Below are 21,652 nucleotides of genomic sequence, written 5' to 3'. Positions count from 1 at the left end.
TGAAAACCCATATCCGAAAAGATACTCGCACACCCATGGTCATAGCAGCATTATTCACAGTGGCCAGGACATGGAAGCAATTGAAGCAATCTGTCCTACAATAGATGATTGGCTAAAGAAGCTGTGGTACATGTATATAATGGAATATTACTCAGCCATTAGAAGAGATGAAATACTGCCATTGGCGACAACATGATTGGACCTCGAGATATCAGCCAAAGAAATCAGCCAGACAGAAAAAGTTGAAAATCATATGATATCATTTATATGTGGGATATAAACCTAAAAACAACAAATGAACAGAACAAACAGAGACTCATGGACATGGATTATAGACTAGTGGTTACCAGAGTGTAGGGGTGGGGGAGGAGGGGAGAGGTAGACGGGGTAAAGGGGGTCAAATATAGAGAGTTAGGTGGAGAGTGAATTGGGTAAAGGGGATCAAATATATGGTAGCTGAAGGAAACTAGACTTTGGGTGATAAACACACTATAGAATATACAGATGTGAAATTATAATGTACACCTGAAAATTATATAATTTTATTAACCAATGTTACCCCAATAAACTTAATTTTAAAAAATTAAAAAATAAAAATAAAAATAAATTCGAAGATATTGATTGAACTTGAGATAAAGCAGTTATTATATAAAGTTCAAAGGTAGCACATAAAACTAGTTTTTGTAAAATAAATGTTTGAAGCATAAAAAAAAAAAACTTAGGTTGACTGCCGTCTTTTTGACATTGAATATTCCTGCTCAGCAATATGTTACGTGTGGACACTTGTTCAGGTCTTTTTTCATGATCTACAGAAGTATTTTTTAATTTAAAAAAAAATTTTAATATGAAAAGTTAAAATACATATAAAATAGACATAATAATATAATTAACCTCCACCATGGACCAGCTTCAATCATTGTGAACACATGGTCAATGTTATTTAATCTTACTCCCTTTCTTTCTCCCTCCCTCAATATTTTAAAACAGATCCCAGCCATTATATTAAATACTATAAAGTTTTCTTTATGTAGTGTGTACTTTTCTTATTAAGCTTATTCCTTATCTAACTATTGGTTAGGCATTTTATCTAGCTATTGGTTGTTGTTTTTATATATGAAAATTAATTTCTGTATATTAATTTTGTACTCTTTCATTATTTCTAAAAGATTAGTCTGGTCTAATCTGAATTCATTGATTACGGAAAAATAAGGTGAATCACCACCTTATTTCGTAATTTGTTAACCAAATTTCACCAACATGTTTACTCAGACTGTTAAAATATGCTAAAATTCTAAGTATAAACTAATGTATTAAGCTACTAGTCTTGTTCCAAACAATATGATTGTGGCCTGAAACATAATGAGCAACCTGTGTAATGGCACTGCAAACTTAGCTGGGATTCCTATCCTATACATTTCTTCGTTAAGATCTGAAAAATTTGGGTCGTCTTCCATTTCCTGTGACTTTATAATGTTGTATGTGCAGTTACTGGCCTCTACTCTTCCTATTGAACTTAAAATCACTCCCTGGTGGTAAGTCAGGCTCTTAGAGAGGCACATTAACTCTTCTGAGCCAGTAGAGGACCATTTCAATCTTTTGAGTTCTTAATGAGAAACACCTATTAGTTGTATTAGCAATCAGGTTTGGGTATGAATATTAATTTTTTAGATAATTTCTAGTGTAGCACCATCAGTATCCTGCTTTTTAGAGTACTTTATTTTTCAAACTCTCGTAGATTTTTAACAGTCCTTTTTGACACTTTCCTGTGTAAACTGATCAAACTGTTCTGCCAGAGTAGAGTCAGGGATTTGGGGTCTGTACTCATTTCAGAAAACTCTGGTTGGCTCGAGTCTTTATCCCAGAGCCTGTCTCTGAAATGGCATGTGGTTTTTTGAAGCTGAATTATTTTCTGAATCCGAATAGGAACTTTTTTTTTGGATGTACCTGGTATTACATAGGTAGATTAATTTTATTTTTTTCCAAAAATTAAAGCAACTTTTCTTCAGAGAGAAGTGCTTTCTCCTAGAGTGCAATGACCTAGTTTGTGTGACACTTTTTAAATAACGAACTCATGTGGATAGAGATAAATATATCTCATTAAAATAGGGAGACAGTTTAATATGACACATAAAGATATCCTTGATATCATATCTTATAATTTTGACCAAGTTTTAAATGACTACCACTATTTAAGGTACTAGTACCTATCTCATTTTTTATAGAGATTAAGTGAATTGATATATTTAAAGTGCTTATACTAGCACCCAGCACATAGTAACTTCTAGTGAGTGTTTGTTATATACATAAAAAATAATAATAATAAAACCTGAATACAGAGAAATTGACTTTCCTAAAATAAGTCAAGAAAAAAATTGTAATTCTACAATCTGTTTTCTTTCACTTCACTCTTGTTGACTTAACTTCTTTCCTGTATATATAAATAGTTGCTAATTTGAACAACCTCTTTCATTTTAAAGATTCGCCAATTCTCAGTCCAACTAATTCTGCAATCAATTTAAGTGGAGCTCAGGACCTGACCCGGAACAGGAACATTGTGAAGCCGCTGGCTTTGTCTTTGCAGGTTGTAGGGAAGACTTTTGCTGCAGGTGATGTTTTCCTCACTTATATTTCTTTGGTAAATATATAGTCTATAAAAGACTCATGTGAAATTTAATTGAGTTTGGTAGAAGAAAACAGAAGCTGCTTCTTTACCAATCGATGACAGAAGTGGGGCTATCTATAATAATGTATTTTTATACAAAGCTTTGTGTTCTCTGCGTTCTAACCAGATGAGTCAAGGAATGACATTTGACCCAGGAGACAGAGCTAGTACTCAAATATTTCTTGAGTACCTATTATGATGAGGAACTAGGGATAGAAAGATAAATAAGATTCAATCCCTGACCTGTAATGCACTTATAACCTAGTAGGAGAGATAGACTGATAAGAAAATATTTTCAGTGTGCTGCAGTAAATAGAACAATATGCTAGGGGAGCACAGAGGAGGTTTTAGCTCAACATTTTGGGGATTAGTCAAGAATGAATTCTTGGAGGAGTTTGGTCTTGAACTATGAGTTGATATTCACTGTACAAAGGAATGAGGAAAACACATTTCAGATTCAGAGAAATGCAAGAACAAAACGGGAAAGGAAAAGGAAGGGAAAGAAGCAGCATGATGCGTGCAGGAACTTACAGTACTTTGGACTTGTTAAAACCTATAAAATGTCAAACTCAAGGAGACAGGCGGTGAGTAAATGGTAAACAAGGGAAAAATTACAGGAGACCAACCTAAGAAGCATGGATTTTACTCTGTAACTTATGGAGTACGTGGTCTTATTTGAACTTGAGTTAGATCATTTTGGCAGCAAAGAAAATAAAAGGTAGGAAAACTAGTTGAAAGTCATTTCAGTAGTCTAGGTGAGAAATGATGAGGTCCTTGGTCAGGGCAATAATAGGTTGGAGAGGAGGAGAGAGATTGGAGAACTACTCAGGAAGTAAAATCAGCAGGACTTGACTGACCAAAGTGAGCATGAAGTAGAAGGGGTCTCGGCTTATGTCCATCTTTCTAATGGTGCTATTGCTTGAGACAGGGAATGCAGAAGGAGGAGCAGGTTTCCCAGGAAGAGATTGTGAGTTTGATTTTGGACATGTTGAGTTTGAGATACCTATGAGATATCCAAGTGGAGAGCTGTTTAAAAGTCATTTAATTTATCGTAGGAAAGAATCAGAACTGATAGTATAGAGTTGAGTCACCAGTAATATGGGATTAAAATCACCAGAGTAAATAATATGTGATTTAAATCACCAAGAGAAATGTAGGATAAGGCAAGCTGTGAACTAAGGCTAGAATCCTAGAAAATTCCAGAATTTAAGGAAAAGAAATTATCAGAGAGGTAGAAGAATGAGGAGAAATAGAGCCTGTCATTCTTAGAAACTTTCCAACAGTTAGGCATCATAATTTATCCAGATCACTTTTGTTCTTATGCTGGTCCAACAATTCTTGCAGATCTACCTTCTGGTAAGATTATAGGTTTAAACAAACTAGATCCAAGTTTTTACAGCATTTAAAAATGTATGAAATTATGGATCTTGGCAGTAATCTTATGGTTGCTAAAACCATTAAATGAAAAGCTGATGAACAACTTTGTAATTCAAGTATTAAGCTAGCAACTCTTGAAACCACTGATCAATCTTATAAGAAGAGAAAAAAACAGCCATTATGTGCCTCCTGATGAAAGTATACAATACTACTTGTGAGATACTCTTGCCAAAAAGAATCAGACCTGGATGTGAGTAAGCCTCTATGTATAACAATTAGTTTATAAGAAATAGAGGAGATGTTAAATGATACCATGGATATCCAATCAGCAAAATCCAAAAAATGAGAAATTCTGCCAAGTTTTTAGCAAATTAATTGTAAGAAAGAGAAAAGGGAAATCCTATATATTAAAAGAAGTTTAAGAGATCTAGCAACTAAATTCAATGTGTGGATTTTTTTTAATCTCAATTAGAACAAGCCAACTGTAAAAAAAAAATCATTTCTGAGATAATTAGGTGAAATTTGAATACTGATGGAATATTTTATATTAATAAATTATTAATTATTGTTAATTTTAAGTATAATAATATTGTTTTTCAAGAATCCTTTTCTTTTAGAAACACATATAGAAGTATTTACAGATGAAATTATATGATAAATGAGTTTGCTTCACAATAATCCAGAGCATATATGTTTTATGTGGGGTGAGGGGAAGAGATAGGAAGTATAGATAGAGCAAGATTGACCATGTGTTAATGAATGTTGAACCTAGGCGGTGGGGTACATAGTTATACATATTATACTATTTTCTCTACGTTTGTATATGTTTGAAGATTTCCATAATACAAAGTTTTAAAAAAAGTCGTCTCTTCCTTCCACCCTTCACCTCCAAAGATTTCACTGAAAATGATTCTAAAAGATTCTCAGGTGACACTTCATTTTAAGGAAAATACTACTCTGATGGTTATAGTTGGCTTTATGTAACTGGAATGTCCTGTCAGTGAGATTTCTTTGAATCCTAGAGTATGAGGTTTATTGTATGGTTGCAGCATCACAGAAAGTAGTGTCCTGTCCAGCCTCTATTCTGAGTGGTTCCTCTCGTGTACTACAGATGGCGCTAATGGAAATGGTAACCATGGAGGGAAGAGCAGTACATCTAGCTCCACTCCAGCCTGCCCAGGGAATTACTCTTTGTCACCAAGACCTAGCTATGCATCAGGAGACCAAGGTACAATACTCATCTTAGAGTTTTGAAATAATGCAACTTAATTATGGAAGAAGTGCTTCAGAGGTCAGAATGATGAATTATCTGACAGTGCACTCCCAGTTTATCCTTAGCTTCTCATACAATGTTTTGAAAGTTTATAATTGGTCTGAGCAGTAAGGATTAAATATTTTGGTGATTCTACAAGATGAGCCTATCTAGGAAATAATAGTGAATCAAGTGTATAAGGAAGTATTTTGAAAAACTATGGGCTTTGCTGACCAAAGTACAGGGTTCCAAGTTTCTCTCTGTTATGTGACCCTGGGCAAATCTGAGCCTTCTTTTCACCATCTACAAAATGAGTATAACAATATATTTGTCCTACAACTTCACAGGGTTGTTGATAGAATCAAATGAAAGAATCTGGGTAAAATTGTAAATTGGAAAACAGCATACCAATCTTAAGTGGTATTGTTACTATGACTTTTTCTAATTTAATCTTTACCTCTAGAAAAGCAACAGGCTTTCTAAGTATAATCAAATTAAAGGTTCTGTAGTACTTTGGTTTCTTTCCTTTCTTTTACTGCTATGGACAAAGCTCATCTTTCTTTTTGCTTTCAGCTACCATGTTCATTTCTGGGCCACCAAAGAAACGACACCGGGGATGGTACCCTGGGTCACCTGTCCCCCAACCTGGTTTAGTTGTACCTGTTCCTACAGTTCGCCCTCTTTCAAGAACTGGTAAGATTCCAACAGAAGATGGATTTTAAGTTTTCTTGAATTAGCGGAGGTATCTTCTACTCTTGTTCTTTCCCTGAACCTTTAAAGATAAATTTCCTTAACCAACCATTGTTTCCAGTATTATATATGGATACTGATAGTAGCTAATATTTGTCTCCATTCATTTGCCTTCCTTAGAAGCACATGTGCCATCATAAAGATCTTAATTCACCATCTGACTTTGTTTTAGCCCATACTATTGGTAAGCCATTGTTTACATAGGGCATGATGCTACCAACCCACCATCAGAGAGCACAAATGAACTTGCTTTGCCAGTAGTGGTGTTAGATATGTTCTCCGATGATCTGGTTCCTTATGTGACCCATACTTATTTCTGGCCTGGATAGTTCAGTTGTGACTAGAATCCTGAAAAACCAGCTGGTTCTCCTTTAACCTAAGCTGTGGCCATTTTTGTGCCTATAGTTAAATGTTCAAATGCTCATTACATTTTGCTGTACAAAACACAGACAAATGTAAATATACCAATTCTAATATATAGATGGAGTTCTTTAAATTTAAGTTTGTTTAAAGAAATAATTTTAAAGACTAAAGAGAGATACTGTATACACAAAGAATTGTGCCAATATGTTATTATAGTTGCCTCTAGGTGGTACTGATTTATGAGCAGTTGATCCTTTTTCAGACTTTTCTGTACTTTTCAATTTTTCTATAATGAGCAGATATGCCTTGATATTCTGCTGGGGAAAGATACAAAATAGAATCCAAAAAACTTCATCTGAAAGAACTATCAAAATTCTAAATAGTAGTTACCACCAGATGATGTGATAATGGTTGATTTTTTTCCCTTTTGTCTTTCTCACTTCTAATGTTATATAATAAACATGAATTACTTCAATGAGGGGGGAAAAAAAATTAGACCTCCAAAACGTCCATATTAAAAGTATTAATACTGCATTGATTTCAGTTGTATTGCCTTTAGCTTTTATGTCTAATCCTTCTTGTCAAACAACTTTTTTTCCAGAGTCCCTTTTATCTGCCCCAGTTCCACAGACCCCATTAACTGGAATTTTACAACCTCGACCCATTCCTGCAGGGGAAACTGTAATTGTTCCTGAAAACCTGCTGAGTAACTCAGGAGTTAGACCAGTAATTCTGATAGGTAAGGCAAAGGAATTCCAAGGTGCCTGTGTCATCTGGAATCTAGGAGTGTTTCTCCATTGCTTTGTGTATTTTTTCACATATTCAGAAATATATTTCTTTGTCCATCTGTTGATTCTTTCAGCTTTTATTGGTCAGCTCCTTCATTCTATATTAAATATATGACTAGAAATTGGGAATAAGGCAATCTTTTGGCCCACAGGGAGCACTGTTTAGTGAAAGATTCTGTTATATAAATAACAATTACAACATTCTGCGATACTTGAGCTGGTAGAGGTTCACAACCAAGAACTACAAGCGCTTAGAGGAAAGGGAGCTTCACTCCTCCTTAAAGGGGTCTGAGAAGACTTCTCGTAGGTGGTGTTTCAGCTAGGTCCTGAGTGAGACCTAGGGCAAGAGTGGACAAGATAGGAGAGGGGACATTTAAGTCAAAGGGAGCCAAACCACAAAGAAAAGAAGCAAGCTGAGCCAGCTAATAGGCCCCACTCAGGATAACCAAGAGGTCCCCAGGGTTGCAGATCTGAACTGTGGGGAATCATCTGTGAATCAGAATCTTTAAGGAGTCTGAGTCTTTCCAAGCTGTGTATAAGTGGAGGTATAGACATTTAGGAGTCCCTATATTCCAGTACTAAGTGCCTTTCATACCCACTCAAGGGTCCCCTCATTTGAGGGCTAGCCTAGACCAGAAGGAGACTGCCTGCTTTACCTTGGGGACTTAACAGATAGGGTGTTTATATTTAGGTCTTCTGGATATGTCTATGTGAGGTGTTATCTGCTGCTTGCAGTTGGCTTGAGTCTCCTGACATGGATGGTTTTGTTTCAAACCCTGTCCTTTATCAGGCTCCCCTATCCACTCATCCTGGATCTGTAGGCACTGGAGGAGTCCCGTTGTTTTCATTCTGTATGTCAGGAAGTTCTTATTGAACATTTGACTTGCATGCATAGTCCAAGTAAGCCTTGGAAAGATACGTAAAACATGGGGACCTTGGTATCTGCCTTTTAGAAAGACTCAAAGAGAGACTGTCCTCTCTATCAGACCACCAAAACAGGGTATATTGTAACATATTTTTGTCCTGTAAACTTCTAAGATAACTTGAAGCTGTTTGCTGACATTAGGAAGAGAACGTAATAAAAAATAGCTAAGATAGCAAGAGGAGTAAAACCTCCAAGTACCTGCAACTGGCAGAATATTGCTTTTGATCAATGAGTTTAGCTTTACAAATTTTTAAAGAAAACCTCAGGAAGTGAAGCATGTTTTTACAATCTGTCTGTTTGGGTTTGTTTGTTTATTTGTTTGTTTTTCCCTGACATCTTATCTGAAAAGAAACTTGATCAAGAATTTTATCAGAAAATATTTTATCATTGCAGTTTTACAAAGGATACGGAGATATTTTGCAAACTCTCATCAATCCTTTATGGCAGACATATGATATTAACATGTTCTTTCTGTGGGAAACAGATAAATATTTTTGAGTATTTTTGCTTCTCGTTCATCTGACTTAATGTAAGGGTAAAATTTGGAGCATCTGAATGAATTCTCTAGGATTGATATGTTTGAGTGATTTGTTTGGTAGCCATCCATCTCCGAGGGCAGGGAACTTTATTGAGCATCTTTGATCCTAATTGAGCAAGTGTACCTGGTTGGACCTCAAAAGGAAATGTTGAACTTTATTGACCTGCTTCTTTTGGGGCAGGCTATGGCACTTTACCCTATTTCTATGGAAATGTTGGTGACATTGTTGTGAGTCCGCTGCTGGTGAATTGCTACAAGATTCCACAGTTGGAAAACAAAGATTTGGAACAGTTAGGGTTGACTGGCAGCCAACTCCTGAGTGTGGAAAACATGATTCTTCTGACGATACAGTATCTTGTGCGGCTAGGTAAGCTATTTTCAATAATCATTTGATGGTGATGGTTTTTATTCTTTTTTTTAAGATACTTTTTTTTTCTTTCTCCACTTTCTCACATTAATCCAACTATCTCTTACGCTCCCTTTCATTTCTGACGTTGTTTTCCTTCAGCCCCATTCGCTATGACTTTCCTTTTCCTCTCCATTTCCTTTTCACTCCTTTTCCCTCCTTTCCACCACTTGCCTATTTACCTGCACACCCATCCCCGTTTCTCTGAGATCTCTCCTCCCTTGCTCCTGGCTCTTTCTTTGGGTTCTAGAAGAGAGAAATTGCTCCACCTAGTGTCCAGTGTCATAGTGGTCCTGAAGTCTCCAAAGGATTTGATGACAGAACTTCAAAGAGCTGTGCCCCAGCATCTTTCCTTGGGAAGTCTGGCCAAGCCACCTTTCTGAAAGTGCAGCTGCCATTTGGAATGCAAATGTAGTCATTGCCTTAGAGAATTATTTTCCAGTTAGCCTTTTTATCTTGTTTATCTGCGGTCCCTACATCCATTTTTTAGTTCTCCAGCTACACCACTTTGATGTAGTCCCATGTTTCTTTCCTTCGTTGAGGTAGTAATAACTGGACCTCCTTGGAAGTCTCTCTAGGCTTTACGATAAGGGGTATACATAGGTCATGAACCCTTCACTTCCTCTATCTGCTATAGCCTCTGAGCCCCACAGTGGGTATATGCAGGTGCCTTGACAATACTGTGGTGAGTCAGCAACATTTACATTGCAATGTCCTTTATTTTGCAAACTGCAGTGGGCTATCTAATATGCAGCCTAATTACACACTCACTCTAGGACTTAAGGCCACTGATTTACTTAGGAAGATCCTGAAGATATAAAATTACACCTAAAAAATTTTATCTGCACTCCTGTGAATTTTTTTAATATTTGAAAATATTTTGCTTTTGAAAAATGAAAACACTGGGCTCAACAACGTTTAAAGGAAAAATGCTTCAGCAGGCCAGATTCAGCATTTGGAGCATCAGCTGGCAGCTGTGGCTCTTGGTGCCCTGAGAGCCCGAAGGCCTGCTTTGACATGGGAGCAGCTTTGACATGGGCTTTTGAAACTTGCAAGGTTTCAGCTATCTCATGAGCCATTTTCATGGTAACCCCAGGCCTTCCTAATCATGCTTATTAGGAAGGGTAATAAAATTATAAAACCACCTGTGTCTGCAGCTCATTTGATGTCATAATTTTAATTTTTACGTACTGACTTTCACTATGTTCCAAGATCTGAAACTAGCTTTAGATGTATCCAGAATCAGTAGAACATATAGAGTTATGCTGTTATAGCAAACTAAGCCAATCAGTTTAGCATATTTTTCAATCTTCATAACAATTTTTAAAAGTCAAAGTCCAAGTTAATTAAATGAACTAAATGGTCGAAACAAAATATCTTCCCTCAAATTACTAAAAGCTCTTAGTTTACAAAATAAAAAACACCTTCATGCAATTAGACAAAACACTTCTCCACCCTGCAGTATGTGTTCTCTCCAGAGTTTTACTTGCAAGCAATTAATTATGTCTCTTAATATACATGAGCAGCTATTTCTTTTTTTTTAATCTAATCTGTGTACATTGGGACATTTCTCTTTAATAACTAACTCTTCTAGAGTCCTTGAATTATTTAAAATTTATTTATTTGGTCAGGAAAGTGTGGAGAGCAATGCTAAGAGCTGGGTCTTGGGAGCCAGAGAGACCTGGGTTGAAATCCCAGCCGCAGACCCTACTTATTGACTTGGCAAGGTTCTACTGTCTCTGAGCTTCTGTGTCCTTATCTGTAAATTGAGGCGTATAAAATGTATGTAGATCATAAAGCTGTTGTAATGATGAAATAAAACACCAATACAATTTATTTATTTTGCCTTCAGGGGTTTTAAAAAAGGGAACGAGAATATCTTCACATATGCTATAGATAATAGATAAACATTTTAAAAAGTAAACCAAACTTCTAAAAAGACAGGTCTAATACTTTGACAGCTCAGTTACCTGGAGGTAACTAAAGAAGAAAAGCAAACTTCTTCAGAAGGAATAGGCCTTTCCACTAGAGTGACTTAAAAAAAAAAAAAAACAAACTGTTATTTTGCAATCTGAAAATCTTTTGAAGTAGATAATGAAATTAGCAAATCCATAGATTCTTAGGCTCTGAGTCTGTTGGAACCTTGTCTTTTCCTATTAAGGTTGTTCTATATGAAAAGCCATCAGAACTGATGCCTGAGCTAAGCTGAGTTACTTTAAGGAGCAAAATTACTATTATCAAGTAGTATTTGAAATGTAGAGAAAAGGCTCCTGCAATTTAGCTATAAAGGCTGAGGATGAGGAAATGGGAGGTGATTGGAAGCAAGGCATTTTACTAAGAGCTCTCTTACCTCCTTTAAACTTTGATACATTTTTCATTTCTCAATTCCTAACAGTAATTCAGTCAGACCTGTATAAAAGTGAGTTTTAAGGCAACAGAGAATGCTGTGAACATGTTTGATAATTATTTTCCCTAAATGCCTTTATATTTGAAACTAATTATGCTGCCTAATAGAATATATTATTCAGTCATGGTTTGGAGTGGGTTTTATGGACACACCTATTAACCAGGCCTCTAAGCCTTCAGGTGGTCTATGGGAAGCAGTAGGGAAATTGGAGGTAATCAGAGCCACATGCTTTTGAGCTGTCAACTGCTCTGATGGAATAAAGCTTTAAATAGATGATTACTTTCCCTTCATTTAATACGGTCAGTATGAATCTATCTACTTTGAGCTGACTACCAAGTGTGTACCTAGTGACCACTAATCATGATGCTAATTTGATAAAGCTAAATGAAGATCAGATGCACCGATGGCTCCCTGGAGGCAATCATCTCCCCTTAGCAAGTGACTGGGGAGGACATAAGAAATAGAAACACAATGTAAGCAGTGCAATTTTCTGGCCCTCTTTGCATGTATAGAAGAGAAAAATCTATTAGGATGTCACTCTCCTACCTTCTTCTGGCCTCCAGCCAATCCTGGAAAAAACTTTCTCCAAGTAAAGTTGCTTATTTTTAAAATGTATAATATTTTATTTAATTTTTTCCTATCTTAAAAATTACTAACCCTTCATTTTCTTACTTTCCCAGAGAAGATGGGTAGGAACCAGGAAGGCCACTTAAGCTCCTGTTAAAGGAAGGAGAGTTCTGACTCACTCACAGTGCCTCCTTCCCACATAGAAGTCCAGTCTCCTATCCCTGTATGTTTTCACAGGGGCTGCTAGCCCTGAGTTCTAAGGCTATTGCTTAATCTCACATCATAGACCCTTAGGAGTCTGTATCTGTTTATGGGAGCCTGAGTTTCAAATCTCAGGTCTGCACAGCAAAAGAAATGACTGAACAACGGAAGTGAACATAGTGTCACTAGTTTCAATTTAAACTAAATGTGAGAATTCATTTGTGTTACTTGGATGTCGAACATTGACTTGGTTATTTTGTCCTAGAGACTGGTTGAGTTTCTAAAGAGAATAAGAGAAACAAAATCTCCCGAATTCCAGAGGCCACAGGCCACCCGTAGACACTTAGCCACAACCACGCCTGGGGAAGAGGGCTACGGTCCATATTTAACAACCCAGAATGCTGGGGATAACTAGGTGATGAGAGCATGCTCTATCTGGGGAAAGTGTGAGGCTGCCTAAATATAAATTAGGAGTGAAAAATAATTAAACTTAATTTCCTGTGGATAACATTCTCAAAATTAGATACAGAGGCAATACATGAAAATGTTTTGCATGGTACCTACGAATAAAATGAGAAATGAGTGAAACTTAAAGTTGATTATACACCAGTAGGTTAGCTAGCATCTTACTTCATTAGTCATTGACCATTTCCATAGTAACAAGTTTAATAGATCAGGCAATATGCCACTTTCAATGACCATCTCCCAAGGTGTACGGTGGAATTAATACAATCTCTGAGTACATCTTCTTTTCAACATATCAAGATTAGAATAAAGGAGAACAGAAGCCTGCATTTTAAAAATATATTGAGACAGAGAGAGAAGGTAATTTCCCAGTATGATATGGTTAGTAGGGGCTCTATACTTGTGGCCACTACAGGATAAAGTTTATTTGCCAGTAGGAGTATGGTAGCCTTAGAAAGACTGCACGCTCATGTGTGTCTCTCTTTTCTAGCTGTGATTTTTTAAAAAATTCTAGCTGTAATTCTCTTCAATTTAGGTCCTGATCAGATACCTCTCAGGGAAGAATTTGAGCAAATTATGCTGAAAGCTATGCAGGAATTTACTCTGAGAGAGAGAACCCTGCAGATGGGTGCTCAGTGTACACCTGTGTCACCAGGACAACTCCCCTGGCTTGCTAGATTAATTGCCAGCGTATCTCAAGACTTGGTTCATGTGCTTGTGACCCAAAACTCTTTGGCGGAGGGCATTTCAGAGACATTGAGGACTCTCAGTGAAACGAGACACTATCAAAGGCTACCAGATTATGTTGTGGCAATTTGCGCATCGAAAATCAGAGGAAATGAATTTTGTGTGGTAGTACTAGGTGAGTAATATTTCTTGTTTGTTTTTAATCCATTCATTCAATCACCTGCCATTTGAAAAATATTTATTGGGTATTTCAGGCATCCGTGCAACTAATCTTTGGTTAAGTGTTCCCACTTGGGTTCATCTTCCTAATTTTAACTTTTCCCTTTCTCCTCAGATCAGATTTGTGTAGCCCTTATTTTGGCTGGTGTTCCTGTCAGCTGGTTGTGGGCACATTATTTCAAATCATACCCTAGTAACAGATACCCTTGTCTCATGTAACTTCTGTTCTTAAAAGGTTTTGGAAATGTTACCACTCCAACATGTGATAAAGCCATTGCCACAGGTGGCCTAAGCCAGTTAATCAAATTTGCCAGGAACTTAGCTCACGTATTCACCTCCTCACCGAAGAGGATATTTAATGTTGTAATATTGACTCTAAAGAAAACGTTCAGAAAGTTGATACATTACAATATGTATTTTTGTTTCTTGTGCTAATTTTTTATCAGACATTATCCTGAGTAGCTGTTTGAACTAAATTTTGCTTTTCTTCTCTAGTGAATGGCTCTCACCTCTTCCTATCAAAGAGGCCAAGCTGCTTCACTTTGGCAAAACTTGCCTGCCCATCTCTCTGTGATCTATGTCTCTTTCAGAAAGCTTCATCAGAAAGTATCATATATTAGGGTTTTTTTCACTTATAAAATCAACTTAACATAAGTTTACATTCTTAAGACAGGTGTTAATCATAACCATGTAAACACAATTTTTAAAGGTTTTCGAATTCCTCCATAGTCTTTAAACACAGGTATGGTGTGTTTTCACAGTTACAAACAAGGTATATCATTTTTTCTCTTGATCACTTAACATTATATTATAATCTTTTTCTGTTTAAAATTGTCACTTCAAATGCCGTGTAATTAACCATTTTTGAAGTGCTACGATTTTCTTAGCCAGGTCCCTATAATTACATACTTCAGTTATTTCCAGGTTTTGCTATTATAAATCATGTCCCAGTGAGCATTTGTTCTTTGGCACATCACATTCTCTCCTTCTGTTCTGCAGGTCAGCATCAGTCCAGAGCTCTGGCAGAGAGCATGCTCACCACAAGTGAGTTTTTTAAAGAAATAAGTTATGAGCTCATCACAGGAAAGGTCAGTTTCCTGGCATCGCATTTCAAAACCACATCGTTAGGTGAGTGGTTGTAGGATTCAGTAACACTGCCAGCCCTGGCTGCGTGATTTTCTGAATTTAAATCTCAGTCTATCAAGAAGATAAGTGTGGAGCTTAAGCTTGCCTGCTGGCCTCTCTTCATTTGGAATAGTTTATGTTGTTTTGTGACTGACACAGCAAGGGGGTCCAGAAAAAGGCATAGGAGTACTAGAATGGGAGTCCTCAGCTCAGCACTATTTTGCTGTCTGAGCTGGGGCAAAAATCTCTTTCCCCAGACTTGTTTCTTAATATGTCAAATGGAGATATAATGGTCCTATCCTGCCTGCTTTTAATGTTATGGAGGTTATCCATAACATTTTAATGTTATCGAGACAGATACAGCATGTGAAAGCATGTAAATTGTAGTAAGCTCAATATAAATGAGGGTAGCTCTGGCAATAGGAATAGCCAAGTGTAAACTTGGACATAAGAAACTGGCAGACTGACAAATCTTGATGAGAACCCAGCTTAATAGCCCAACTTGGAGACTGATACAAACATATCATTCCTTATAATCTTTATTTTGTAACAGGTGATGACTTGGACAAGCTGCTAGAAAAAATACAACAAAGAAGAGGAGACAGTGTGGTTACCCCTTTCAACGGAGACCTTAATGAATATGTGTCACCTCAGGAGGCTGCTGCTATGATTCCCACGCAAAACCTGGGTAATGTCACCTCAGACCAAAAGCAAGAAATTAGCCCTCAGGACAGACATTATAGAGGCTAAGTGGCTGTGAAGATTTTGAGGTCTTGGCTTCAAGTCACAGACTATGACAGGCTCCTCTTCATTATCTATTTGATAAATCTGGCTCGAATTCAAAATGCCTTTCCATGTGGCCTGGATCAAACACCTTGTTCTTAGTAAATAACTCCTAGAATTAAAATCAAAGGCTTTATTTTAAGCAGTCTTTTTTTTTATTTGATAGATTCCTGGATCCTTGATATACTTTCCTTAGCTCTACCAGCTGTGCCCAGAGAGCTGTCAGTGCTTGCTGAGGGCTTCAAAGAACTGCTTGAAAGAGTCTAGACTGCAGTCTGTGCAGGGCAGCTGGCTCTCCACTCCCTTCAAGTACTCTCTGACATGTAAAACACACATAGGAGTAGTGAGGCCTTCCTGGCAGATAGAACAGCAATAGCGAAATATCATCTGCCCTATAACAAGCCCCCAAAATGAAAAGAGGCATGGTGGGACCATGGGTAAAGAGTTCAATCATTGGATTGGATTCCTTTGGGTTCAGATTTCTTCCCCAGTTCCCTGTTTGATAGGAACACCATAGGAAAGGACACAAAAAAGAACAGGAGAAAGGATAGGTACAAAACAGATCCATATAAGCTGCTGCTGACAGCCTTTTGGCTTCCACTTGATAGGAATGCATCATTTATGTATTAGGATTGCCTCAGCAATAAAAGTAGCATGGTTTGGCATCATTTCAGCCATAAAAACAAATGCAAATACAAGCAACAGATTTTTTTTTTGACTTCTGAACATTATTTGGTAATAAAATGATCATCCAGATGATCTAAAATGTGTTTATATTGTTTCGAATTACTAACAAAATTATAATTTATAAATGCTCAGAGGACTTACAGATTCCCACATATATATCCTCGATTATTTGTTTAAGAAACATTGCTTAAAGATATTTTTGGTTTTCTTCAAACTTCAAAATTTGCTAAATTTTACAGTTATGTTTTTATCTCTGTTAGTCCTCACCCATCTAACCTTCAAAATGAAAGAAATAACAGCCAAATGATCAGAAGACAGACTTATTTTGATAGGTAATTTTGTGGGTCAGAAACTCGTGGTCTACTATCAAAAGTTGCAGCTTTGGGCTTTTCTAATGGGTTCTTTCAGTCAGTAGGGAGACCCACCTGTATAAAACTCACTGTCAATGTACCATGGTGGCTGGGGCATCGTAACTCTCTCTTTACATTGGTCACATTGCAGTTTGATTTTAAAGAGCATTAATTAACACAGGTTAATTGGGACCTTATGTGTACCAGTCAGAATTCCACACATGTTCCTCATAAAAACAGCCCTTTAAAGAGTATTAGATGTTGCCTGCTCAAGTATTTAGCTGACTAAGCCTCTTTCATCATGTGAGTGCACGCATGCACGTATAAGAGCTCGATCGCTTGGTTATAACTTGTAATAAAAAACTTCTGGCATGCTTAGAGTATCTGGGCAATGTCTTTCTAATACGTCACCTATTGAGTGGCCAGCTGGCCATGTCATGAGTCAGGTCTCTTCAGATCGTACAGGCATCAGCATTTTGATTGACCACAGTCACCTAGATCTGCCAGGTCACAAGCACTGGCAAAGTCAAGTGTGAAGAAGGTGAAAGTAGTGTTTCCATGATCTATGTTATACAGTCAGAGGGAGGAGTATTTTAAGTCATGTTGCAGTGGACTTGCTACAGAGGAAATGATGACTTGGTGCCATCCAGAAAAGCTCAAAGGAACTCAGCATTATTATGGTTAGGTCATTGCCTCCTTCCCTGAACTGGGTCTGGGCTGGGGCATCTGACCTGTGCTGATAGTCCTAAAGAAAACTAGAGACTCTTTCCAGAGATTAGTCCTGGCTCCAGCTGCGAGAGTGTGGTTTGACCCCACCCCACCTCCCATTTCTGGGTGAGGGAGGGGTGTTGAGTTAGTGATTTGTGAGACAGTTGATTTTAAAATAAAAATTACCACATCCACTTTAGAGTACTCCCTTTCAGCCCAAGTTTTCAGGGAAAACAGGCAAATCTATTAAAACAATAGTGGCGAAAATACAAACTGAGGATTCTTGGTGATAGAGCATTACTTTACTGTGGGGTGGGTGGGTGTGTGTGTGTGTGTGTGTGTGTGTGTGTGTGTGTGTGTGTGTATTATAGGTCCCCATATGGATTCATAGGGACCATCGCAGAAGTGAATTAATCTTGTTCTTATTACTTTTTTTATTTTAGGTTTAGATAATGAAACCTTCCAAATTTATCAACCACAGCTTACAGTTGCCAGAAAACTCCTATCCCAGGTGTGTGCTATAGCCGACAGCGGCAGCCAGAGCCTGGACCTCGGCCACTTCAGCAAAGTGGACTTCATCGTTATTGTCCCAAGATCGGAGGTTCTGGTTCAGCAAACGCTTCAACGGATTCGACAATCAGGTAAGATCAAACTTTCAAAGAGATCTCTACCTAGATCCAGCCTTCGTTTCCTTCTGCCTCTTTCTTCTGTTTAATCCAAATGTTTATATTACAATTTCCATCCTTTTTTACAGTAATAAAAATCATAAGAGCACTTTAAATGTTATTTCAAATTTATCTGTAAGTTTTCCCTCAAAGTACTCTGGCCTTTTCCCTTCTTGATCAAAGGTAAGTTGATGTACATATTTGCCTGAGACTGTTAAGTCCATAACGTCATCGGTGTACTAGAAACTAGTCACTCCTTTATAAAGAGAAATTTCCTCAAGGCAAGGGATGGTGGGGACTGTGAATTCCTTCTATGACTTGGATAGGTCACACTCCCCCAGGTGGATTCCTAGTCGTTTATTTAGCACACTACCAGCACATTTTTAATCTAGAAACCAGAACACCATCTCCCATGTCAATAAGGAGAAGTTGGAATTTCTCCTAGTGACTTTAAGAGAATAAGTATAGAGGAAAAATATTTTCCCAGAAAATGTAAAAAGGTGAGCAAAAATTCTAGAAGCCTGTGGAAAATAATATCCCTTTCAAACAGAAAATTTGCTTAAGATTATAAGAAGCAGTAAAGAATTTAGAAAATTGGGACAGTTCAAAATGCTTGCCTTTGTAAACTAGGTTTAAAAAGGAAATCATGTCAGGGTTGCTTCTGAACACTTTACCCAGAGGAAACACATGTGTGCATGCGTACACACACACACACACACACACACACACACACACTGGAGGATGAATCTTTTGCCATAGTAGAAATGTTTATTTTCAACATATTCGAAAACAGGTAGGAAGCGAAAAATTTAAAGGAAATGCAAGTGTAGTTTATATGTTTCATGCTTATAGTACTGTACTCCTTAAACCCTGTGTTGATACAGATCACCTGGGAGCTTGTTAAAATGCAGATTCCTGTTCAGTGAGGCTGGGTGGACTCCAGATTCTGCATTTTTAACAAGCTCCCAGGAGAAGCCAGTGCTGCTGGTCCACACTTTGAGTAGCACAGCACTATAAGAAATCTTTTGTTGTTAGTTCCATGGTCCAGATGAGTTGACTGACAATAGATTTTTTTAACATCTTTAACCTCTCTTAGTGGCCGTGACTGACGCATGTAAAGTCCACACCTTCTGGAGGTCCAAGTGCCTGGATAACAGTGCAATCTTCTTGTTAGCCTCTAAAATTCTGAATGACAAGTTACAATATGACATGTTGGCCTGTTACCAAAACCTATTGGATTGACTTGTAGGTGGTTAGCCAGAGAAGATCTGACTCCTTCTCTTATAACTCTCTCAGAAACCTGAGTGAGTTCTAGGTTCTTTTAGCTACTGGCCATTTCTGCATTTTCATTCTGCCCCCTCCATGGAGGGAAATGGATGAGCTTTCATTACACCAAGCATTAACTGAATTTTATATTTCTTATGGATTTTCCACCTCCATAACATGGAGGAAGCACCTTCTCTTACAGCTGTTTTATTTGAACCAATTGGCATTTGTGGCCTTCCTGGGTTTGTGACCTGATATCCCAAATCGTGCTTGAGTAAACACATCATAGCACCTGTTTCAAGTGGTGAAATCATCCATGGTCAGCAGTTGTGCTCTTTGCAGAGCCCTTGCCCAAAATAACCTCTTGATGACCTGTACTTTCACCTCTCTTAATAAATGCCAGACTCTAAATAAAACCTGTGTTTTTGACAGATGAAAAAATCATGTAGATCCTTCCTTTTTCCCTCACAGCGCCCTCAGATTTTTCTAAAGTGAGTATTTTAAGATTATCACTCCTCAGAAAAGTGCCAGAATTTGATTATTTACATAAGCTTAGAATGCAGAAAAATTAATGTTATGGGCAGATTTAGAAAATTCAAGACAAAGCATATTTTAAAAATTATTCACACCTGGTTTTTACATACATGCTGAAATTTTTGCTGCAAAAACAATTATATATTTAAAATAATTCATTTTTGTTATAGAAGAAACATTGTTATGATATTCTTTATTTTGAAAAATAAAAGAAACAAACTAGAAACATTTAAACATTTATAATCCCACCTTTCAAGGATGACCACTGTTAAAATCTAGGTGTTAATAAATGATTTAATACAGGCTTTCTTCTCTGCCTGTGTCTGTTTTTTTCACTTGACAGTATAGTATGCACATTTTCTCATGTCATCAAAAGTTTTTGTAAGCATCATTCTTAATGAATGTATAGTATTCCAAATCATAACACACCAAAATTTATTTGCTTTGATATTTAAATAGCTTCATATTCTTGGAAGACATAACAGTTGATAAGTAGAACAGGAAGGACCATAAGCATGTTAAATTGTAAAGAGAAATTGTCCAGAGAAGAGTAAGTAAGTAGCAGGTCATCCACTAAAACAACTCTTAAAAATTACAGGTATGAAAACAAAAAAGTTTCTCAAGAAATCATCTGACTCAGTTTCCTCATATTTTGCCATGTGAATCAAGGAGAGCATTTGCATAAGGTCACAGAGGGCAGTACCTTGGGGACAAGAACCATTTTTTCATCTCTGTTTGCCTAGTGCCTGATGTGGTGCCTCTCTCGGGCCTAGAAGAAGTAGGTGCTCAACTAATGTTTGAATGGAAGGCTAGAGGGAGGAAGAAGAGGGACAGTCAGAGGGAGAAATAGTGTCCAAGTGTTCTGCTTTGTGGTTCCATTTGCCTTTCCCTAAAGGCAGCATTTCAGCAGCCAGCCTGCCAGAGAAAGCACCAGAGAAAGAGGCAAGGAGAAGCAGCCAGAGCACGCAAAAAGGCCACATCCTTGGCAGCCCTTGTGTGGCGTTAACACACCTTTACGACTCCAAACTGTCACCAGCAGACACAGCAAGGCCGGCTTTATCCCTAGAGTAATTAATATGTGTGGCCAAAAAAAAAAAAAAAAAAGGTGAAAATAGAAACCATCCTGTCGCTGCAGACCCAGCACTAAGGCAAAGCACTTGATACCTTACCTACATTCTACTTAAGGAAAGGAGGCAGGGAGAGAAAACAAAAGGAAACATTGTAGAATTTGTGGGTAAAAAAAAAAAAAAGAAATGGATTAAGTATTTAAAAGTTTGTCCAAAATGGACTTGTAACAGGGGGAGTGGTAACTGTAAAAGCATAAGGAATTTTTAGACTATAAAAAATGCTTTTGTTGTAGTGTCATTTAACAACTTTTGTTATTGTAGCATAATTCTTCTAATTTAGGAAACCCCACATTCTATAAATTAGAATACTAGGGTGTCGGTGCAGTCAGAATACAAGCCACTTTCAATTCAAGGCGATTGGGATAAAAACAGGAAGTATTAGTGACTGTGCATATTTTCTTCCTCCTTGCCCCTAGTGAATGGGGGCAGATCCTGCAGTGTTCAGTCAAGGGAGTTTTATCATGCTCGGGAATGACACAAGTTTAATACCTCAGCACATGCCTCATTATAAAAGAACCAGAGAGATATTTTTGTCTGCTTTATGTAGATAGATTTTTCTATCCAAATGGATGTAAGGACATTTCAAGGCAGTGGTAGAGGTTAGAAGGGAAAGCGAAAAGATGCGGGAAGGCATTTTCACATTCTAAAATGTATTTTCTTTGTCTCATAAACTTTACACCTCTTTGTCAGTCTCCTACATTTTAAGGAAAAAATAGGCAGTATTTATTGAGCACTGACAAAGGCGTCAGGGAAGGGGATCTTAGAGAAGGAAGTGCTAGGACACCACTCTGTCCCAGGGT

General features: G+C 37.4%; 1 protein-coding gene across 9 annotated transcripts in view; it reads left to right on the top strand.

Annotated features, from left to right (window-relative positions):
- The window catches only part of GREB1L (growth regulation by estrogen in breast cancer 1 like), a 225,124-nt gene that overhangs the window by 154,773 nt on the left and 48,699 nt on the right, over positions 1 to 21,652 (top strand). For all 9 annotated transcript variants that reach the window (XM_023530829.1, XM_023530825.1, XM_023530828.1 and 6 more), the window contains 9 exons: positions 2,478 to 2,606; positions 5,151 to 5,267; positions 5,865 to 5,984; positions 7,006 to 7,143; positions 8,837 to 9,022; positions 13,237 to 13,563; positions 14,607 to 14,735; positions 15,286 to 15,420; positions 17,704 to 17,901. In XM_023530829.1, coding sequence (XP_023386597.1) covers positions 2,478 to 2,606; positions 5,151 to 5,267; positions 5,865 to 5,984; positions 7,006 to 7,143; positions 8,837 to 9,022; positions 13,237 to 13,563; positions 14,607 to 14,735; positions 15,286 to 15,420; positions 17,704 to 17,901 — 1,479 coding nt within the window. The remainder of the gene's footprint in view (positions 1 to 2,477; positions 2,607 to 5,150; positions 5,268 to 5,864; positions 5,985 to 7,005; positions 7,144 to 8,836; positions 9,023 to 13,236; positions 13,564 to 14,606; positions 14,736 to 15,285; positions 15,421 to 17,703; positions 17,902 to 21,652) is intronic.

Source organism: Pteropus vampyrus, unplaced genomic scaffold (genome assembly GCF_000151845.1).
Source record: "Pteropus vampyrus isolate Shadow unplaced genomic scaffold, Pvam_2.0 Scaffold55, whole genome shotgun sequence".
Classification (NCBI taxonomy): domain Eukaryota; kingdom Metazoa; phylum Chordata; class Mammalia; order Chiroptera; family Pteropodidae; genus Pteropus; species Pteropus vampyrus.
Note: the sequence above shows the minus strand (reverse complement) of the source record. Positions and strands in the feature narration are given on the sequence as shown.